The sequence below is a fragment of the Cyanistes caeruleus genome, chromosome 1, assembly GCF_971803275.1.
Source record: "Cyanistes caeruleus chromosome 1, bCyaCae1.hap1.1, whole genome shotgun sequence".
Classification (NCBI taxonomy): domain Eukaryota; kingdom Metazoa; phylum Chordata; class Aves; order Passeriformes; family Paridae; genus Cyanistes; species Cyanistes caeruleus.
Window position 1 is genome coordinate 54515981 of NC_141701.1, and position 19638 is coordinate 54535618.

General features: G+C 35.0%; 1 protein-coding gene across 2 annotated transcripts in view; it reads left to right on the forward strand.

The window, feature by feature from the left end:
- Nucleotides 1–19638, forward strand: part of CDH7 (cadherin 7) — a 91507-nt gene that overhangs the window by 64416 nt on the left and 7453 nt on the right. For both annotated transcript variants that reach the window (XM_086893608.1, XM_086893618.1), the window contains 5 exons: nucleotides 6476–6729; nucleotides 10487–10623; nucleotides 12548–12669; nucleotides 14063–14180; nucleotides 16209–16460. In XM_086893608.1, coding sequence (XP_086749734.1) covers nucleotides 6476–6729; nucleotides 10487–10623; nucleotides 12548–12669; nucleotides 14063–14180; nucleotides 16209–16460 — 883 coding nt within the window. The remainder of the gene's footprint in view (nucleotides 1–6475; nucleotides 6730–10486; nucleotides 10624–12547; nucleotides 12670–14062; nucleotides 14181–16208; nucleotides 16461–19638) is intronic.

The following is a 19638-nucleotide window of genomic DNA, read 5'->3' on the forward strand; positions in this document are numbered from 1 at the left end:
TCAAGTCCCCATGGAAATCTTCCCACATCTTTATTTACTGACTTTTCTTTTGTTAAATAATACTAACAAACAAATGAAAAGTTCTTGCTTGTCAAATGAGACAGAAGAAATCTTTCTTATTTTTATCCTGTTCAGAGCGGTTCATGCTACAATTATGATGTTGCAAATTATAAGAGAGTTTGGTTAACCTCCATACTGTATCACAGTCTCTGTGATAAATCATAGAACAGAATAGAAGAGAATAGAATCATAAGATAGCATCATTAAGATTGGAAGAGACCTCCAAATTCATCAAGTCCAATCTTTGATGAACACCACCATGTCAGTTGAACTATAGCGCCTCATCCAGTCATTTCTTGAATGCTTCCAGGGATGATGATCCCCTGGGAAGTCTATGCATAAGTACCCTTTCAGTGAAAAAAAGTCTTCATGATGCCCACCCAGCCTGAACCTTTACCTGGAAAATTTTGTGGCTGTGTTGTCTTGTGCTATCCCTAGCTGCCTAGAAGAAGAGGCTGACCCCCCACCTCACCACAATCTCTTTTTAGGGAGCTGGAGAAAACACTGCTGCCTCTGAGGCTCCTTTTCTTTAGGCTAAACAACTCCAGCTCCTTCAGCCACTTCTTAGACAACTTATTGTCTACACCCTTCAGCATCTCCATTGCCCTTCCCTCTACACTCCAACACCTCCTCAGTGGGGGGCACAAGCAAGGGACACAGGACTCAAGGCATGGTCTCACCTGTGCCAGGTACAGGGGGGTGGGCAGTTGTTGCTTTGGTCCTTCCAGACATGCTGGGTTTGATCCAAGCCATTCACCTTCTGAGGCACCTGGGTACACGCTGGCTCATGATCAGCATCCCCTGATGGGCAGTTCTCCAGCCACTCTGCCCACAGCCTGTAGCACTGCAGAGGGTTGTTGTCACTCAGGCAGAGAACCACGCACTTTTGTTGTTGAATATCACACAAGTGGTCCAGCTCATTGATCCACCCCATCCAGATTCCTCTACGGAGCCTCCCTGCCCTCCAGCAGATCAATGCTCCCACACAACTTGGTGTCATCTGCAAACTTACTGAGGTGCAGTCAGTGCCCTTACCCAAATTATTTATAGATATTAACTGGGACTGCACTGAGCACTGAGCCCTGAGGAACATCACTGCTGATTGGCTGGCAATTGTTTGGATCTCCATTCACTACCAAATCTTTGAGCCTGGACAGTTTTTAACTCAGTGAAGAGAGCGCAGGTTGAAACCATGGGCTGACAATTACAAAGTAAAATTAAACTAGATTTGTAAGTTGTCCTTAAATCAGATTTAGGAAAACATCCATCTTATGTGTTCTTTTCAGAAAAAAAAAAAAAGAAAAAAAAAAGGGAAGAGTTGTAGAGTTTATGAAAAGGAATCAAGCATTTATATTTCTTAGAAGTATCTCAACATTTTTTCTTCGTTCGCAGTGTGACTCAGTTCTCCATCTGTAGAGTAGGATCAATTCCTTCCTGTGGTTTCATTTGTAATTTACATACTGCTATCAATGCTCCCTCAGTAAGGACTCAGATCATTTGCATAACTCAATTTCACAGTGGTGAGGGTGTTTGGAGAAAAAGCATAATTTTTCTGCATATATTGGAGTTTTAAAAAATGTGTCAGATTTTCCTGTGCAGTAGAAATCTTAGAATTGAAGAAGCATTTACGGAAGCGAATGATGATTCAGTCATTTAATACAACAGATTCTGAAGTGTCCTTGTAAACCTATGTACAATTTTGAAGTGAATTCATCTTGATTTTTTACAGAATCCTGATTGTAATACACATGAATGGAGCCTTGGCTTTACTTTCTAAGCAAAGTACACAAATCCTTATTTTTTTGTGGTTTCCAAAGCACTATTACTAGAAATAGGGTACTAAAAAAAGCATCGTATAAGTAGAGATCTCACTTTATCCACAAAGTTGCAGGCTAAAGTTAGACTTCAGTAATATTAATAGCTTAGTAGCAAAAGTAATATTAATAGCTTAGTAGAAAAACATCTTAAGATAAAAACATGATGCTCATTATCCACCTACACTTTTATCAAATATTTGGTACTTAAAGTAGTTATGGTAATTTAATAATAAAATAAGGCTTCAAGGTATATTTTTATTTTATGTATCATTTGTGACTTCTTGAAATGTCATGAGATGTGATTCAAGCCATTTGGAAGTCTATAGAGAGATTTTAGTGGATTTAAGGGGGAAAAAAAAAGAGCAAAAACTCCTAAATACTCTGTAGAGTGAGGGTTGTAATGTCTGACTGCTGAAAGTGACAAGCACTAAGATTTCCCATGGTAGAGTTCTTGCTCACTTTGCCTTCATTTCTACCCTCAATACACAGCCCAACCACCATCACCAACTGGTATGAATGTTAAAGGGAAAAATAATGTTGTAAAGTACTTTCTCATAGAAATTGACTGCTAAGAGATTATTTTAAAACCTGAGTTCGTTCTAAAAGCAATATTGGCAATTATAAAATGGGGGTGGGGGGAAGAGAGGGTTTATGCATAAGCTTTTGAGTGAAAAGTTATCTTTCCATTATTGTTAACATTTCTTTTTTTTTCTTTTTAGCTAAAAATTATTCTTTCAATTCTGTATCGGAGTTTACAATGTAAGAAATTGAGGCTTCCCTGGTTCCTTTGAGAGATTGTGTGCATTTGTTTGATGTACTGCAGTTTTCAATATAAAACCTCAACTGGGCTTAAAAATGGGATTTTCACCTCTGAAAAGTATATTATTACAAAGTTACCATGCAATAAAAATGAACATTATAAAAATGGGCTTTCTGTGAGTTATAACTTCATATCCAGCCTCTCTAAAATAGAAGACTTGTTTTGCAATTTCCTTCAGAAAGGATAAATTTCTTATCCCTTAAAAGGAAAAGAAGAAAAAAAGAAGACAGACCTCACAAAAGGAAAGATTAATGGATCCTGCGCAGGATCTAATCAGATAATACTAATGCACAGATATTAATGAAGTTCTATTCACTGTACTGAAGAACTGAAATATATGTTGTCCCTTTAACCTTCACCATTGATGTAGTGATTTGAAGACTGCGAACTTGGTGTTCCATCACTGGAATCTTGTGCTTTTGTTATAGCAGGAAATAATGAAGGCATGATCCAAAAGCCATTTAAATAATGCTCTCTGTATAGCAGACACCAATGATAACTAGATAAGAAGAAACAAAAAAAATAAAATATTTTCCTTTCGTTTTATCAGTCTTTCCTTAGTGTATGTAGCGTGCAATTTCTTCATAATATTAGCTAAGAAATGTTGAAATGTTTACACCAGGTCAAGAGCTCTTTCACATTAATCATGCTTTAGATATTTTGTTTGATTTTCTGAGATTATGTTTGACCTCAAACCCTGATTGACACCTCTGTATTCCCCACAGTATATGAGGTTGTATATTTTAGAGCAACAGATTGAGGATGATGACTGTTGCTTTTGTAGACATTGCCACACCCCAAGACAGACAACAGGCTCTGCTAGAAAGAATTGAAAATAACAATACTGAAAATAAAATCACTGGATATTGTAAAATCCATCAGTCAATCCATAAATACCCTCTTCTAAACACCAACTCTTATCTACTGCATACATCCATAGATTAGATCTTTAAAATTTATTTATTTATTTTTTCATTAACAAGGATCCTTATATATTTTGAATAATGCCAGCAGCACTGAGTACCAGAAGATATCTGAGGGAATCCTAGGGAAGGATTCATGTTGCTGAGAACAGATGTTTGCTTCTTTCAGTTATTGAGACTCCCTTACTAGTGACTGGTGAAAAACAGGCATTCACCAGCTGATATCTTTCCTGGAATAATTTTGCTACAGTCACACTAAGGACCATATGGTGATTTTCTCAGATGTACATGGCTATGTTAGAGAAGGTTGAACATGCACTTAGTAAGTAAGGCTGTTTAGAATATGTATCTGAACCACTGTTAGTTTTTCTACCTTTTCTATAAGGAAATACTTTTCTAATGAATGTGTATTTTTGGTGAATTCCCTACTAGTCTAACACTCCCTTATGATAAAAATTCTTATGAAAAAACACTTATTTATTATTTCAGTTAATAAAATTTTAAAGGAGTCTTCTTTAATCAATATAGAAACATGGGAGTGTCTTAAAATTATTTTAAGTATTTCTTTTTTGTTGTGTTGGTCTATTAAAATAAAACTAAAATTTATATAATTTTTTGAGTACATATATGGTATACATTTTGCCTATTAAATCAGAAATTTAATCATTTCTTTACATTGAAGGACTGTGCTGTTTACATTAGTACGTCAGAAACAGCTAACTTCTCTGCAGTCTCATGATATGTTTCCATGTGTTCGATTAGGTGTCACTGCAATCTCAATCACACAATTTCAAGAGATACCCCTCATTAATGAGGCTAAATTAGCTTTCATTTCTCCACTACATACTTTTGTACATTCTGACTGCAAATATACTGTTTGCTAAAGGGCCAGTGCTTTTGTTTATTGATGGTGAGTTTTGGTTTTGGTGTTTTTTTTTTTGTTGGTTTTTTTTTAGTTCAACAAATGTTAGCCTTTCGCCTTTGACATTTTTCAAATTATTGTTTCTTTATTTATTATGCTGGTTTTTTAAGTTTTAATTTTTTAATTAATATTTTGCTTTTATTAGATAATGTGATGTCTTAAGATATTTGTGTGCTTGTTTGTCCTCATCTAGTCATATCATTTGCCTAATTGTTATCACTGCAGAATGAAGTTTCTGGGTCAATTTTCCTTATTCCAACATCACATTTGCAATATGGCTGTGAGGTTGTTTCATAACACATGTATTGTACTTTAAATATAAAACCAAAGTGAAAATAAAAAAAACTATTAAACATACTTTACTAATGAATACTGACCAACTGTATCCAGTACAGGGACCAGTATCCAGACAAACTTTCTATTTCAGCATATCTGTTTTCCAAGAGCTGTGGGTACTGCAGCTTTGATTCAGTTCAAGAAGTGCTTGCATAATATGAGGATCACATGTATTCCCAAATGGAGAAGCCTTTTGCTGCCACACAGAGTTTGTAAAAGTTCAGTGCCTTTCTGAGTGTGCTGTGCTGCACTTCATCTTTCATATTTAAATCTAGACTGTTTGCAGCTGTATTATAGCATCAACATAATCACTGACTTTAAGATGCTCATTTGGGATTTATCCGACTGTAACTAGATGGAGAACTTAGGCTCTTGTAGGTCAACAGATGTGTGTTTCACCTCTGCTGCTCCTCTGAGTGAAAACTGGAATGTTTCACAGATGCTGGAGGATTAATTTGCAAGCACATCTCAGATCCCTGTGATGTATTCAGTAGCAGAACTGCAGAAAAACATTTTTAATCTGTTTTATACACTTGGAATTGTAGTTTGAAGATGTGGTTGAGTAACCAGACCACAGCTTTAGAAGTGATTCAGCTAGGTGTTTTACTGTTGTTTTTAATGACTTAAACTTGGAATTTTAAAGGAATAGTTAACTGGATATTTGGTGCAAGCTGACCAACTAAGACTATAGAGACAGGGTAAATGGCTCTAATATTGACTTGATGCTTTCTTTCAGTAATTTTCTGTGAGCTAAAATTATTTTTATCTCAAATAAAATTTTCTTATTTCTGAAGAATCTGAATAACCTCAGATCACAGATATCTCATTTGTTGTGGGGGTAGGTTTTGATTCTAACACAGTATTTATTATAAAAGAAACTGTACTTCCACTGAGGAAAATCAAAAAATTAAAAATTAAAGCACAAGGAAGATATAAAAATTTGTGTATTTTGCTTAATAATAAAAACAAACCAAAACAATCTCAGTACAAAATATTGTGATATAAGCAGTGTCATTTAAGTCATTGCCACATTTTCTACACAAATTTATAAGAGCTTGGAGAAAAAATTGTTTAGTCAATCCTAATACTATGCAAAAACCAGTAAATTCAATTTAAAAAAAAAAAATAAAAAAAATCCCACCCATAATTTTCCGAATGAGGTGTTTTCACCTGTAAGTAACCTTTAAAGATTATATTGAGTTCTTATGTCTGGGTAGTATGCTACAGTTTATTTGCCATTAGCTTAGATAAAATTTTAGTGAGACAAAAATAAGTATTAATTCACAATAGTGAAATAATCAGTGAGAATCTGGTCCTCACAGAAGTTACAGAAAGTTTTGCCATCATCTCATAAATTTGTTTCACTCACAAGAGAGAACTGTCTTTACCACTAAAGTAATTGCAGACTATTCACTAGTGAGACTCTGCAAATAGTGTTTTGAGAAAGCTAAAAAGTGAACCATCAACTATGGTCAGTCAGTCAGAAGTGCTGTTTGTGTACAAATGGCAAAGCTCATTTCATTTTATACTTACTGAAAGTTTTAAGCAAAACAACAACACTGAATAATAAAGCTTCCAAATAATTTTACCTGCATAGGAGCTGGATTTTGAAGCTAAGACAAGCTATACCTTGAGGATAGAAGCAGCCAATATGCATGTTGACCCTCGTTTCCTGAGCCTGGGGCCCTTCAGTGATATGACAACAGTGAAGATAATCGTAGAAGATGTTGATGAACCGCCTGTGTTTACTTCACGTCTGTACTCCATGGTGGTGTCTGAAGCAGCAAAGGTCGGCACCATCATCGGAACTGTAGCGGCCCATGATCCAGATGCCTCAAATAGTCCTGTCAGGTAATTGTAAGACATCTTAATTATTTATTCATCCTTTGCATTGAAGCCGTTCATCTTGTGCTGGGAAGGTATTTGGTTACACTGAAAGTAATTAATAAGCGTTCTTCCTTTGCAGAGGGAGATTCAGATGTTCTATGAGTTTGCATGGTTTAACTTTTATAACCTGAACTACAGAACCTCTGGGAAAAAAAAAAAAAAAATTGAAATCTCTGTGAAGCAAAGAAGAGAAGATAAAGTTTCAGAATCCCAAATGAAAAATTCACCTAAAAATATTGCTCATATTTATTACTCTCTACGCTTAGGAAGAGTCTATTATTATCTTTAGCAAGTTATATTCTCTTAAATCAACCAGGATCAAAAATTATATCTATAATATACATGCATGCTTGAATAATGATTCATAGTCTGTGTCCACTAGGAATGAGAAGGTAATGGGACATCAGTTCCCACATGGAGCTGAGGTCCCATGGCAGGAAACATTAGTAAGAAATCTGTAGATGAGAGAAGTGGACGGGATGAAATGCATCCTGTTCCAATCAGGATAGTTAAAGGCTTTTGGTTTTGTAACTTTTACTGTGGCCAAGTATCTTCCATTTGAACGGGAAGAGATATGATCACTGGAGATTCTTAAACTGTCAAGGCCCTTTTTCTTTGTCTTCAGTGTCTGAAAAACCCGCAGGTCTTACACAATACAATGTCCAAGATCATTAAGAAATCATAAGAGAACAAAATTCTCAATCTTGTTTGCATGTATCTAAGGTCAGATCTCAAGGGCAAAGACTCACCACCTTAGCTAAATCACTAATGAACTACTTGTTATTTTTCTTATGCAGAGTAGTATTATTAATTCTCAAAGGAACATGCAAAGCGTCTAGAGAGTAATGGTTATAACTTAGGAATTCTGTGAATTTAAACACCTGCAGGGGGAGGAACTCATATACCATTAAAAGTTACTGCTTAGTTTCTTCTGTTTTTATTGCTCACATAGGGCATACATAGGAAAGATCTTTGTGGGTATTTGTTTGGGTGTCACTTGTTTTGGTAATGTTAAATCTTTCATGCATTGAAAATGGGAGCTTGGGAATCTAGTGTAATTTCTAAAGCAGAGATCTTATGTTGCAAAAGTAAAGCATATGTTTCACTCCTAGAGGTGATGCAAGTGTTCTATCTTTTTCGTTATATATTTGCAGCATATTCAAAATAGCTGATTCCTATCATGTATAAACAAGTCCTAGATGAATCTTTGGCATGGATTTACTTGTGAAATTTATCTTTGCTGTGGAAGTACTTTTTGGCACCAATGTTAGCATCTGGTGTATGATATCTGGTTACCAGAATCATTTAGAACAGGCTTAAACACAGTTCCACTAGTGCAGGCCATGCTCAGAATTCTTTTGACTCCTTTGCAAACATAAAGATGAGTTTGTTGGCCTTGATCTGGTTAATTTTTACAATTCCAGCATAAAAAGTAATTATACCACCTGCTAACATTTTGAAGATTTCTTCTGTTTCAAAGTTTCTTGAAATTTTAGGGAGAGTTAAAAAGAAAAGTAGTGAGGATTTATCAATATACTTGTGAACCTGCTATGTACATGGTCAAAAGTACTGAAAGATCATAAAATTTAAAGCTGTTCTACATATGCTATGATACATCAGAGACAGATTCACCTAAAATTGGAATGTGCTAAGTAGGATTAATGCATAAAACTTTTCATGATCTGTTTAAGGAGTTTAAACTATTAATCTATAAATAAGTATTCCAACTTCCAAACATTGGATTATATTGATACTGATTAAAAACTAGATTTGTTACAATTCATAAAATGTTGAAATTACAAGAACAGATACAGAACCTTGACAATACCAAGGACTACGGAAAATAATAAATGTTTTGAAAATAAGAGGTTATCTCATAAGGACCAGAGCACTATTGATGTTTGAACTAGCTTAAATAAAGGATTTAAAACTCCTGCAGCTCAAAGATTTCCAAGTACTATGGCTGTGAGGAATTAAAGGATTAAATGTATTTAAAATATTTTTTTTAGAATTGAAGTATGGATACAATGCTTATAAATAAGGGAAACTGCTTGCTTCCTATGAATAAAATTATTCTTCTCCTTGTTTCATAAGGATCTGTCATCCAATTTATATAACTTGTTTACTTTTCCTCCCTCTTTCCCTGTCTCCCTCCTTTACTGCTTTCTTCCTTTTCTTCTTTCTCACCTCTCCATGTCCTCCTCCATTTCTCTTTCTCCTTTTCTTTTACTTCTTATCCTTTGACTCTTCAAGCTGCATAGTGATAGTCTTAATAACTGGGAAATCTAAGGATTTCTAAGGGAAATCTGGCAGGAGATTGAATCTCAGCTATGAGGCCTGCCAAGATTGACTACATAGCAGAGGTGACAGGTATAGTCTCGAGGGGAAACTTGCCAGCCACAAAGCAGCTGTAGAGCATTGCTGACCAAATAAACAGCAGTTCTGGCAAGAAACAAGTGAGAAATGGCCTACAGTTAAGACAAAGTGAAAGAAGAAAAGAAAAAGGTGAAAGAGGGAAAGTGGTAATCCACAAAAAATGCTGTTACTGTTGTAACAGCTCATACTCTCTCTCGATGTGAGACAATACAGCAAAACATTTCTAATTATTTGACAAAGGCTCTGCACTTAGATTGCACACTTAAGAGGGATAAACAAAAACACAGCAATACAGTAAAAAGGATGATATATTACAACACAGAACAAATAGTTTCATAAAATCACTGTGTCCAGGAAGTCCCAGTTTTTAATTGCTTTGCATAATTCTTTCTTTCCATGCTGTTCAAAGAATTTGGTTTATGTTATATCAATAATCTAATATATCATCACTCTGTCAGTAATTGCAATGATACTACTTGATCTGGTTCAGACATTTTAATTCATCCTGAGTGTAAGGAAGTGCTCTGGAGTACATACTTGACCTAAATAAGAGTGCAAGAATCTAACCCAATAATAAATCTAATGTCAAGAATATTCCAACTGTAAATCTAAATCTTTCTAATCAACTGTCCCTTACTCTCAAAACTGATATAAACAAATCACCCTTAGGTATTTTAACCTTTCTTCTTATGCTACTTTCAGTTTTCTAAGGAGCTCCTAAGGGGATCCCCTTCCTAAAACAAATTGGGAGGTAAAGTAATGTTAAGCCAAAGAGTTAAGGGCATGAGTCCCTGTTTGTCTAATGACAGTAAAGCACTGTGAGCTGGCAGTTATCACATGCAATCTCTTGACCCTAGTCTGCATCATCTTTCCTTTTTCCCTCTTCCCCTGCAGCTCTGGGTGACTCAGGGGCTCTTCTGCTGATGATAGAAAGCTCTGCGCTCAGGTTGCCAGCCCCCATGGGATCAGTGCCTGGATGGTACAGCCTTGTAGCAAATTCCAACTCACCTTCTCCTTAGCTGGCTCTCAGGAGGATACCGTTTGATTAATTCCTGAGTTTGCTTTACAGCAGAGAGGAGGAAAGAGAAGAAAAGAAAAGAAGAATACCTATAACCTCACTTAACACTGTGGGAGTGGAGCCTGCTGCTGTCAGCACAAGTCACTGTGTAATTCTCTCACCTTTGCATGTGGCTTTGCTTCTCTCAGCGCCCCAGGGAAACTCGACTGAGCAATGGTCAAACTGAGGAAACAGTGGAAATGCTTTCCCTCTAATAAGAAATCAGTGAAATATTTTTACGAGCTGTAATTGAACATAAATGAAAACTTTCTGTCCTCCTTTACCTAGGTATTCGATAGATCGAAACACAGACCTGGAGAGGTATTTCAATATTGATGCCAACAGTGGAGTCATTACAACTGCCAAATCTTTGGACAGGGAAACTAATGCTGTTCATAATATCACAGTTTTGGCCATGGAAAGTCGTAAGTATCCATAGAAAGATTTTTATCTACAGTTTATGTGTAAAGCTTCAGGCTTGGTTTTGATGAGCTTCATTCAGAGAAATTCTGGCAGTTGCAAGCTTTGGCAGATAAAAATAACTTACTACTTAATGCAAAAGAAATCTATATGATAAAAATTTTAAAATACAACAGTTTAGGTGTTTGCTCTTTCATTCCCTTCACACCTTGTGTATTCTTTTGTCTTTAGAAAGACAAGTACAAAGTTACAAAGTGCAAGAAATATGTTAAGTCAGCAGTCTCACACTAAGTCTGATTACAGGAAAGGTGATATAGAAGATGGGGGAGAGTGATTACCCCATCTAAGTGAGGGCTGTCAGAGCTGATTGCTGTTGGTCAACCACAGCATTCTCAGAAGGTATTAAAAAAGGGGATGTGAATGCTAATGTGGTTTCATTTTGACTGTAAGGTACCACTGTAGAAGTCATTTTGTACTTGGTATCTTTTTTTGGTGTAAGATGAAAAGTGTTAAAAAAATGCAATGCTTCAAATGGATACAGGAATTCTTCTAATGCAGGTTCAAACCTAAACTTATGCTCTGAATACGTTTTTTGAAGTGTTTTTATATTTGAAGAATTTATATCTTTAAATTTTATCTTTATTACTGCTCTGTTGGGCTGTGATAATAGAAACATTATCAGTTTTCTGGCTTGTTGTTGTAAAAATCATCATTTCTTGATTTCAGTGAGCTTAATTTAACATTTAACCGGAAAGTTAAGATTTATCATTTAGTGTCTCTATGAATTTATCTTGTATTATTCTACTTGATCACAAGTAGAATTTTGGTCTAAAAACCCAAAATTAAAAACAAAATTTTTCCTGGGTGGTAGCAAAACTGATGAGATAGACAAGGGGAATGAATACCTGACAAAAATGACAGTCAAGGAACGCAAGTAACTGTACTAACTTATATTCATGCCTGCTTGATTTTCAATAAGTTTAGTTCAACAGACGAAAATTTTGGTGTCAAAATGGCTTACTTTGGTATTTCACATGTGGTATAAAAACAAACAAATGAAAAAAAAACCACTTTGTGATTTACATTTAGGTGCTTAAAATATTTATTTATATGTGGTTGCACAACACTATAAAATGATAGATACATATTTCAAGTTTTGTAAAGTTTTTCATTTTGTCCTGCTGCACCCCTAATACCAACATTTTTGGTAAAAAAGGACTATAACAACTCTATTCCCTGCTCCAAAAGAGAGACAAAAGAAGTATTGCACTGACTGATGTCCCTATGCTTAGTCCAAAATATAATTAGTGTTTAAGGTTAAACTATGACATTGGAAACTGAATATACTCTGAGTTTAGCTAGAAATGTGTATCAATTTAGGGTGTGATTTGTATTTAAGCTGTTCAATATATTAATGACTGTGTTGAAATGCTTAGCTGTGTGTGCACTGTAAATACTTTGGGATTTGCTTCAGAATGCAGCCTTCTTTTCTCTGACACGTAGCTGATAAAATTCTGATTTTGACTTCTTAATAGACTAATCCATCTAAAGTTCATGAAAAAAAAAAAAAAAGTTTAACCCATAATAGTCCTGCTATTCCCAGTATGAATAGTGATGTCTGGGCTAGCTTGGTGATGATTTTATATCATCTTGCTCTTATCCTTCCATGTGATTTAATTCGATACTGTGATTAGTGAGTTAGATTTCCAGTTTATCCTGAAAGTAAAATCTTAGGTTAATTGAAGCAGCTGGAGCACATAAATGTTGGTCTGGAAGATCAAGACAACAGCTTCCTTTGTATTTGAGAGAGGGATTATAATTGATTTGACATGCATATCCAAAAGAAGAATGCAAGTGAAAAAGATAATGACCTTCAGAATAACTTGCAAGGATCTCCTCTTAATTGTTTTATTGGACATTTTCCTACAGAGAATCCAGCACAGATTGGGAGAGGCTATGTAGCCATCACAATCCTTGACATCAATGACAATGCCCCTGAGTTTGCCATGGAGTATGAGACAACAGTCTGTGAAAATGCTCAGCCTGGTCAGGTATGTCTTGATGGGTTTTATGTTTATTTTTACCAGATAAACAGCCATTCCTTATTAAAGTCTTCCAACTCTAAGACAAAGAAAAATCATTTTATAACGGTAGAAATGAGGCTCTGATGAGCAGTACAAGCAAACAATAAGAAAGATGAAGGTATAAAAAATATTTGTTGAAAGTAGTGTTAAAATCTCTGGCTTTTTTACTTGTATAACAGATGTATTTTGCTTAACTCACCTAATTTTGAATAATACTGAGAATGTATACTTCCTCCTAATTTTTTTGAGAAGTGGGAAGCAGTAACACAAGGGTTATTCTGAGACTAAATGCCCACCATTCTGAAAATGAGTAGACACTTTTAATCCCCCTAGGAAGTATGGACCATAAGGGGACAGTTTAACAAGGGGAATATATTTCTATTTTTTATTTCTATATTTTTAACTACCCAAATATCTTCCAAGTGGTCCTAGACTTATACTAAATCTATCACTTGTTTGTCCATAGTGTCCCTTATATTTGGCCTTTTCATCTCTACTTTGGAAGACCTCACAAAATCCATGTGCTTTCTCAGTCTCTCTTCCCACTTCCAGAAAACTAGAAGATGCTGCAACTGCATAGATCCCACATATTTCCTGGAAGACTTCGCACTTTTTTGCCTTCTCCCAGTGTATTGTCATTCCTGCAGTAGATGTTTACTGCACATTTCAAAATCAACTCATAATTTAAATTCTGATAAAAAACCCACCATGATTATTAGCTTGTGTTCACGAGAAACACAGAGTATTCATGCTCTTGTTGAGGCTCCCCGTTTTCCCTGTGCTCTGATCGGAACTGGAACAGAGAATCGGAATTTCCAATTTTTGTGGATTTTTAAGTAGTGGTGACACTTTCTTTAGAGATAGATTTTGACAGAATTTTAGAAAATTAAATTTAAAAAATAATAGTAGTGAAATTCCAGAAAATAATAATATACTTATGATGTGCCTTTCTGGTTTTTATTATATATATAAAAAAAAAGTACATTAATTCAAATGCTCAAAAACATCACGGTTTCCATGTGAAGGTTTGCAACATTGATTGCAGCCACTGATAACTGCACTAAGAACCATCCAGAAGATAATTCTTCCACTGCTATATAATTTATTACTCCAAGCTTTGATAAATGACAGGACCTAACTTTCTCCCAGACCCTGCAGAGCATTGTTTTGGCCAATAAATTTGTTACAGGTAAGGAGTTGAGTCACCCATTAACAATCTCTGCATGCTTAAGAGTTTAGAAGACCAAAATGCAAGATGATTAGAACTTAAGGAAGGGTTGATATTTTGATAGGTAACAGAGTGGTTAGGTAACGTACATGTACATATGTTCCAATGAAACCCTGATGTATCTCAAAACAGGTGATCCAAAAAATTAGTGCAATTGATAAGGATGACCCACCAAATGGCCATCAGTTCTACTTCAGTTTAACAGCAGAGGCAGCAAATAACCACAATTTTACATTGCAAGACAACAAAGGTAAGAAAATTTTGATTTGGCAAATACTCACCACTAGCCTTCCATTTCAATGCTGCATACTTATTATGACCTACATAAACTTGTGTTCTGGTAAGGACATAAACTACAATCAGCCTGCCAAATAATTTTATCTGTAGACTATTTGTCAAAGGAATTAAGCTGTTGTTTGAATCATTTAAAGCCTTGAGCCAAACAGAGCAGCATAAAATCTTTAAATCTTTCCTTCCCCTCCACCCCCCCATCAGTCACTCTTCACATTTTTCCCTGTATTTATAGGTTTTTATCTAAATTAGATTTTATCTTGGGGCAGTGACTGAAAAATGTCCAGGAATTCATGTCTTATTAATACAACTCAGGACATAAAAAATGAGTGCATGATAGATGGAGATGTTCTGTGATTTGTGGGGATTTTGTTTTGTTTTTAGAAAAATACATATTTTCAGTAACTAAGTATATCCCCTTTTGAAGAATGCTTTTAATAATGAAAGCTGCCTATAATATTTGCACAGACTTCTTATGACTGTTTCCTCAAAGACTCCCACTGACATCCCATTTCTGTTAGTTAAAATATCTGAGAACACACTCTAATTACTGCCCTCATTAGTTGCACTGCACAGTACAGCAGCTGGGCACGTGTCAGGCAGTTTAGCTATTAGCTGTAGCAAACAGAACTAACTAGACACGGTATTGCTCTTGCATTGCTCTTTTGTGGATCAGTACTTAGCCAGAGCTACAGAGTCATCCTATTAGTAAAACAAGAAAAACAAACATATGGACACTGAAGGACACTGTTTGTACAGGCAGACTTTGAATAATATACAGTAAGTATAATGTGTGACCTAAAAAAGTTCTTTCATGCAGCTCTTCATTGCCTTACCTTACATGTAGTTAATGAAATGCTTAATTTTCTTCATATGAGCAGCTTGCAGCTTAAAACTGAAGACTCTAATAGTAGCAATGATCAAAATAATAAAAGTGCATTAGAATAGGACTGTTCAGAAATCTGAAATCATGAGAACTGTAAAGCAGTTAATGAAAAGAGACCCTCTTCCAGAGAACTTATAATTTGATAAGAGTAATAATAGACTTTTGTAATGCCCATAAAATCAGTGGAGGTATAAGACACAGCAGCAGCTGCCTCATTCAACATTAGTTAATTTTATGCATGTCTCATGTTATGTTATATCAAGAGGTTTTTGCATATTTAGCCAATTAGAACATAATGGATGACACAATGAGATAACTTTACTGACTGCCAGTTATATCTGTCTATGGATAGCTAGGTAAGCAGATAGACCAACTGAATGAACATTTCTATGCATCTTGGGGGATGTAACTCCCTACTTCTCAGGAGCTCCCAAATTGTGTTGTATGCAGTGAGTTTTGCACATATGTTCTTGAACACACAGGCTTTTTAATCACATAACTCAGACCAGTGTCAAACTATACATTTTCGACTGATTATAATGGCCATCTTGATCTCAGAAGAGTCTGAAAACAGTAGCACAATTACCTTGTTTGTGCACAGACTGGAATATTTTTTTCATTCAAATAACATTTCATTGATCTTCAGAACCTATTTTCCTATTAATATGGTCATTGCTTCCATTAATACGATATCTATATCTGTAAATAGTTGAAATAGATGTTTGTAAATTAACTGGAAACGTGTATTTAGATACCTAATCTGATCACTGAAGGGTATTTTTTTTCTTTTTATAATGATCGGTTCTTCGGCTGTCTATCCAGACTGTGAAAATGTAAGCTTAGATAAAAACAAACGGACCTCTGCATTTTTAAAATATTCTTTTTTTGAAAATAGAAATCTTCTTGTTTAGTAGTGTGTGATATCTAAATTGATTTTACCTCTGCAGATTAAAAACTATACAACTGGAAAGGTAAACTTGTTGAAATAATATGAATGTTTTTATAAAGTCTTTAAGTAGAAGGCTATAGTATTTATAGGCTTGTGTTTTAGAAAAGTTATGTATTTTATAATACATTTTGTCTTTTTATTCTTTTATCTAGATAATACTGCGACAGTATTAACCAAAAGAAATGGGTTTCGAAGACAGGAACAGTCTGTTTTCTACCTGCCAATATTCATAGTGGACAGTGGATCACCCTCCCTTAGTAGCACTAATACTCTCACCATCAGGGTCTGTGACTGTGATGCAGATGGCATTGCTCAGACGTGCAATGCAGAAGCTTACATCTTGCCTGCAGGACTTAGCACTGGAGCCCTGATAGCAATATTGGCTTGTGTCTTGACACTGCTAGGTATGTCTTCTTTCTGTTACCCTTGTTTTCCATTCAATGCATCATAGAAAAAGATACATGCATATAAGCTTCAACATTCCCCTCCACCCCGATTTCTGTGAACTGGAGCAGATAGTACTCAAGAAAGAGCAGCATTTTGCATCATTAGCTCAAAAAAAACCCCTTTGGATTGAGATTATCGATTTAGATAGCTTGTTTCTATATCAAGCTGCCTCCAGACAGATATAAGAAATAGCAATAAAAGAAAAAAAAATGACTTGCATCAAATTTATTATTTATATATATAATTTATTATGTATTTATTATTTAAAAGATAAGACAGTTTATGGAAGCATTTGGTTTAGCATACTCACCATATAACCAACATCAGTGTATCCGTTTTCCACAGCCATTACAGTTTTTAAACGTTTATTGATTTGCATAGAACAAAAGATATTCAGAAAATATAGCAGATGCAATTTACTGCTAAGAATCATAATTAACTGACATCATCTACAGAGTGATCTTTTGTTACTTCTGCAAATGGTAGCACAGCTGGATTTTATGTTGAACATTGAAACTGCAACTAGATAAAAGGCATTTGAAAAGAGTGGAATGGTGTCAACATCCTAGTTTGCCTAGCATTTCTCATGTAATACCTAGTCATTAAACAATAAATGGGAAAGTAAGGGGTCAAATCAAGAAATAAAGATGAAGGATAAGGTAAGCAAAAGTGAAGTTTTGCTTTTTCTCTGAAAATTCATATGTTAACAAGGATATCCAGTTTAGCACATAAGAATTTTCCTCAGTGTTGCTATCAATGAAGAAATTTTTCTATTCCCTATCTCTGCATACCAATCTAAGGAAAGGGAGAAGACCACTTATGTTGGTGCAATCCCAGTGGTGTTTTATCTGCCACTCTTATCAAAGTAATTTGGATAGGTCAAATCAAGAGACTCGTGTCCAAACTTCTGTTCATGGCAGCACTTCTACCCCGTATAGATATGTCTTCTTTCTCACTCTGATTCATGTCGCTGGAAAACATTAGAAGGAAGTGTTCCTTCTACTAAAATACTTCTAAAGGACTCCAAAAAGGAAAAACCTGTTTCATACTTTTTTTACAGAGTAATAAAAATCACTACCTCTGCAATGAACTCAACCAACTCACCCAGTAGCTATATATACATATAGGAGGTGGCATTTCTAAAGTTTTCCATCTCCGTGACATAAAAAAAAATCTAACACCATAAGACTTTATTCTCGCTCAACACATGGTTAGGCCTAGGTTTAAGAAATGGAAGGGAATTATTGCCAAAAGTTTTAACGAACCTTTTTAAATACCATTTTTCTAGTAGCATTTCTAGCCAATTTCTGTACACAAATGAACTTTATTTGGACATGAAGCTAAATGTTAGAGTTCAAAAAGATATAAAAATATTGCCTTATATCAACTGGCATTAGTATCAGTGAAAAAACACCCTCTTTAAACTTTAGTCCAATATACTTAGGAATAAAATTCCTGTAACCATAGCAATTCATTTGATCCTGAAATGAAATGTCACTATTTTTGTTATATATGAGAAGGGAGTTTCTGAAAATTGCATGGGAAACTGCTGTAGGTACCTTGTAGCTTGATCTGGTCATAAACTTGACTTAAATAGAAGCAGTAGGATTTCAAGAAGACCATTGAGAAGAGACATAGCATGTTGGCACCAAATAACTTGCTTATTTTACTTGGTATACCAGGGGTCGAATACAACCAGTAAACACACAAATTTGAGATTTTATTCCACTTATTATTAAAGTGTTCTGAACAAGGGTTTGGTAAAAAAATCTTGCATATTACCACCTCACCACTGATTTTATTTGTCAAAGACTTTGGGTTTCCAATGTCTTCTGTCTGAAGGCATCAACACTTTTTATCCAAAAACGACATTTGTATGTGCCATCATCACTTCCAGCCTAAACTGTTCCTTTTGAGTACAGTTCAAAGCTGCAGGAACAGGTTAGGCTGTGTTTGTATGGTAACCCTGGCTTTGAGTGTTGCATTTTGATACTGTATGCTGTTTTAGTCTCAGCCACATGTTCACAAGGAAGAGGTACTTAAGCATCACTGATTCCCAGTGAAACCCAGCTGCTAGTCTGGTCCCAGAGCCTTTCTTCTTCTCTCATTTTCTCCTAGAGTATGTTTTCTGGGAACAGCTGCATGGTGGTATTTCTAGGAATTACTCTTTTCCCTTTTGCTCTTTGCATACATTCCTGAGAAAAATGCTGAAGTTCCGCTAGTACAGCATAAAAAACAGGCTTCAGCTGTTGGCAAGTGGTTCCAGGACTGGGACAAGAGATGCATGTTTTTGTGTAAGACTTTATCAGTGAAAAGGGATACAGTCTACTGGATCAATATCTTTTCCTAACTCGAGATTAACACGCAGTGCAAATCCAGTCACATTAATCAATGTCATCTTAATGTGGGTGCCAATTGTAAAGCAGAGAAAGCATGAAATTTGCATAGAATGAGTACATCCATTCTGTCTAGAATTCTCAACCAGCTCTTACTTTCTCAAAGTTAGTATGATATACTTTTTATCTTGCCCCATACATGCCTATGGCTGGTATATAACTATTAATCTTTACCAAGACCAGATTGTCTCAGTGGAATTTCTTAGTGTTACTACTTTTATTTAAGAAGCCAATCATTTTTAGATACGCACAATGTTTTCACTAACTCTAAGAAGGAAGAAAATTATTAAATCACACTCCTTTATGAAAATTGCATATATAGACTAATATAGACTAGTATAGACTAGGTATAGATTATTTTTTCAAAATAAAATCATTTTTAAAAGTCAAAAACATTTAAAAACAAATTCTCTTTCAATCTTCATACTGACTGATGGAGTTTAAGCTGTAATTTTTATTTTACAAGAAAATTCTAGTACTTTTTTAATTTCACAAAGCAGCCTTCCAATTATGAAGTAAGACTAAGTTTTACAGAAAGAAAAAAAATCTAAAAAATAGTAAAAAGCATATGAAAAGGCAGTTTTTTTAATTTTGGACTGCACATAATTTTGAAGAAAGTAAGTAGGAATTTTTTAACTTTTCTGAAAATTATATGGTAATTTAATTCAAGGTAATTTGTTTTTCAGTTAGCATCTTCCAGAAACAGTAATTGCTATTGTAACAACATCTCAGCATAAAA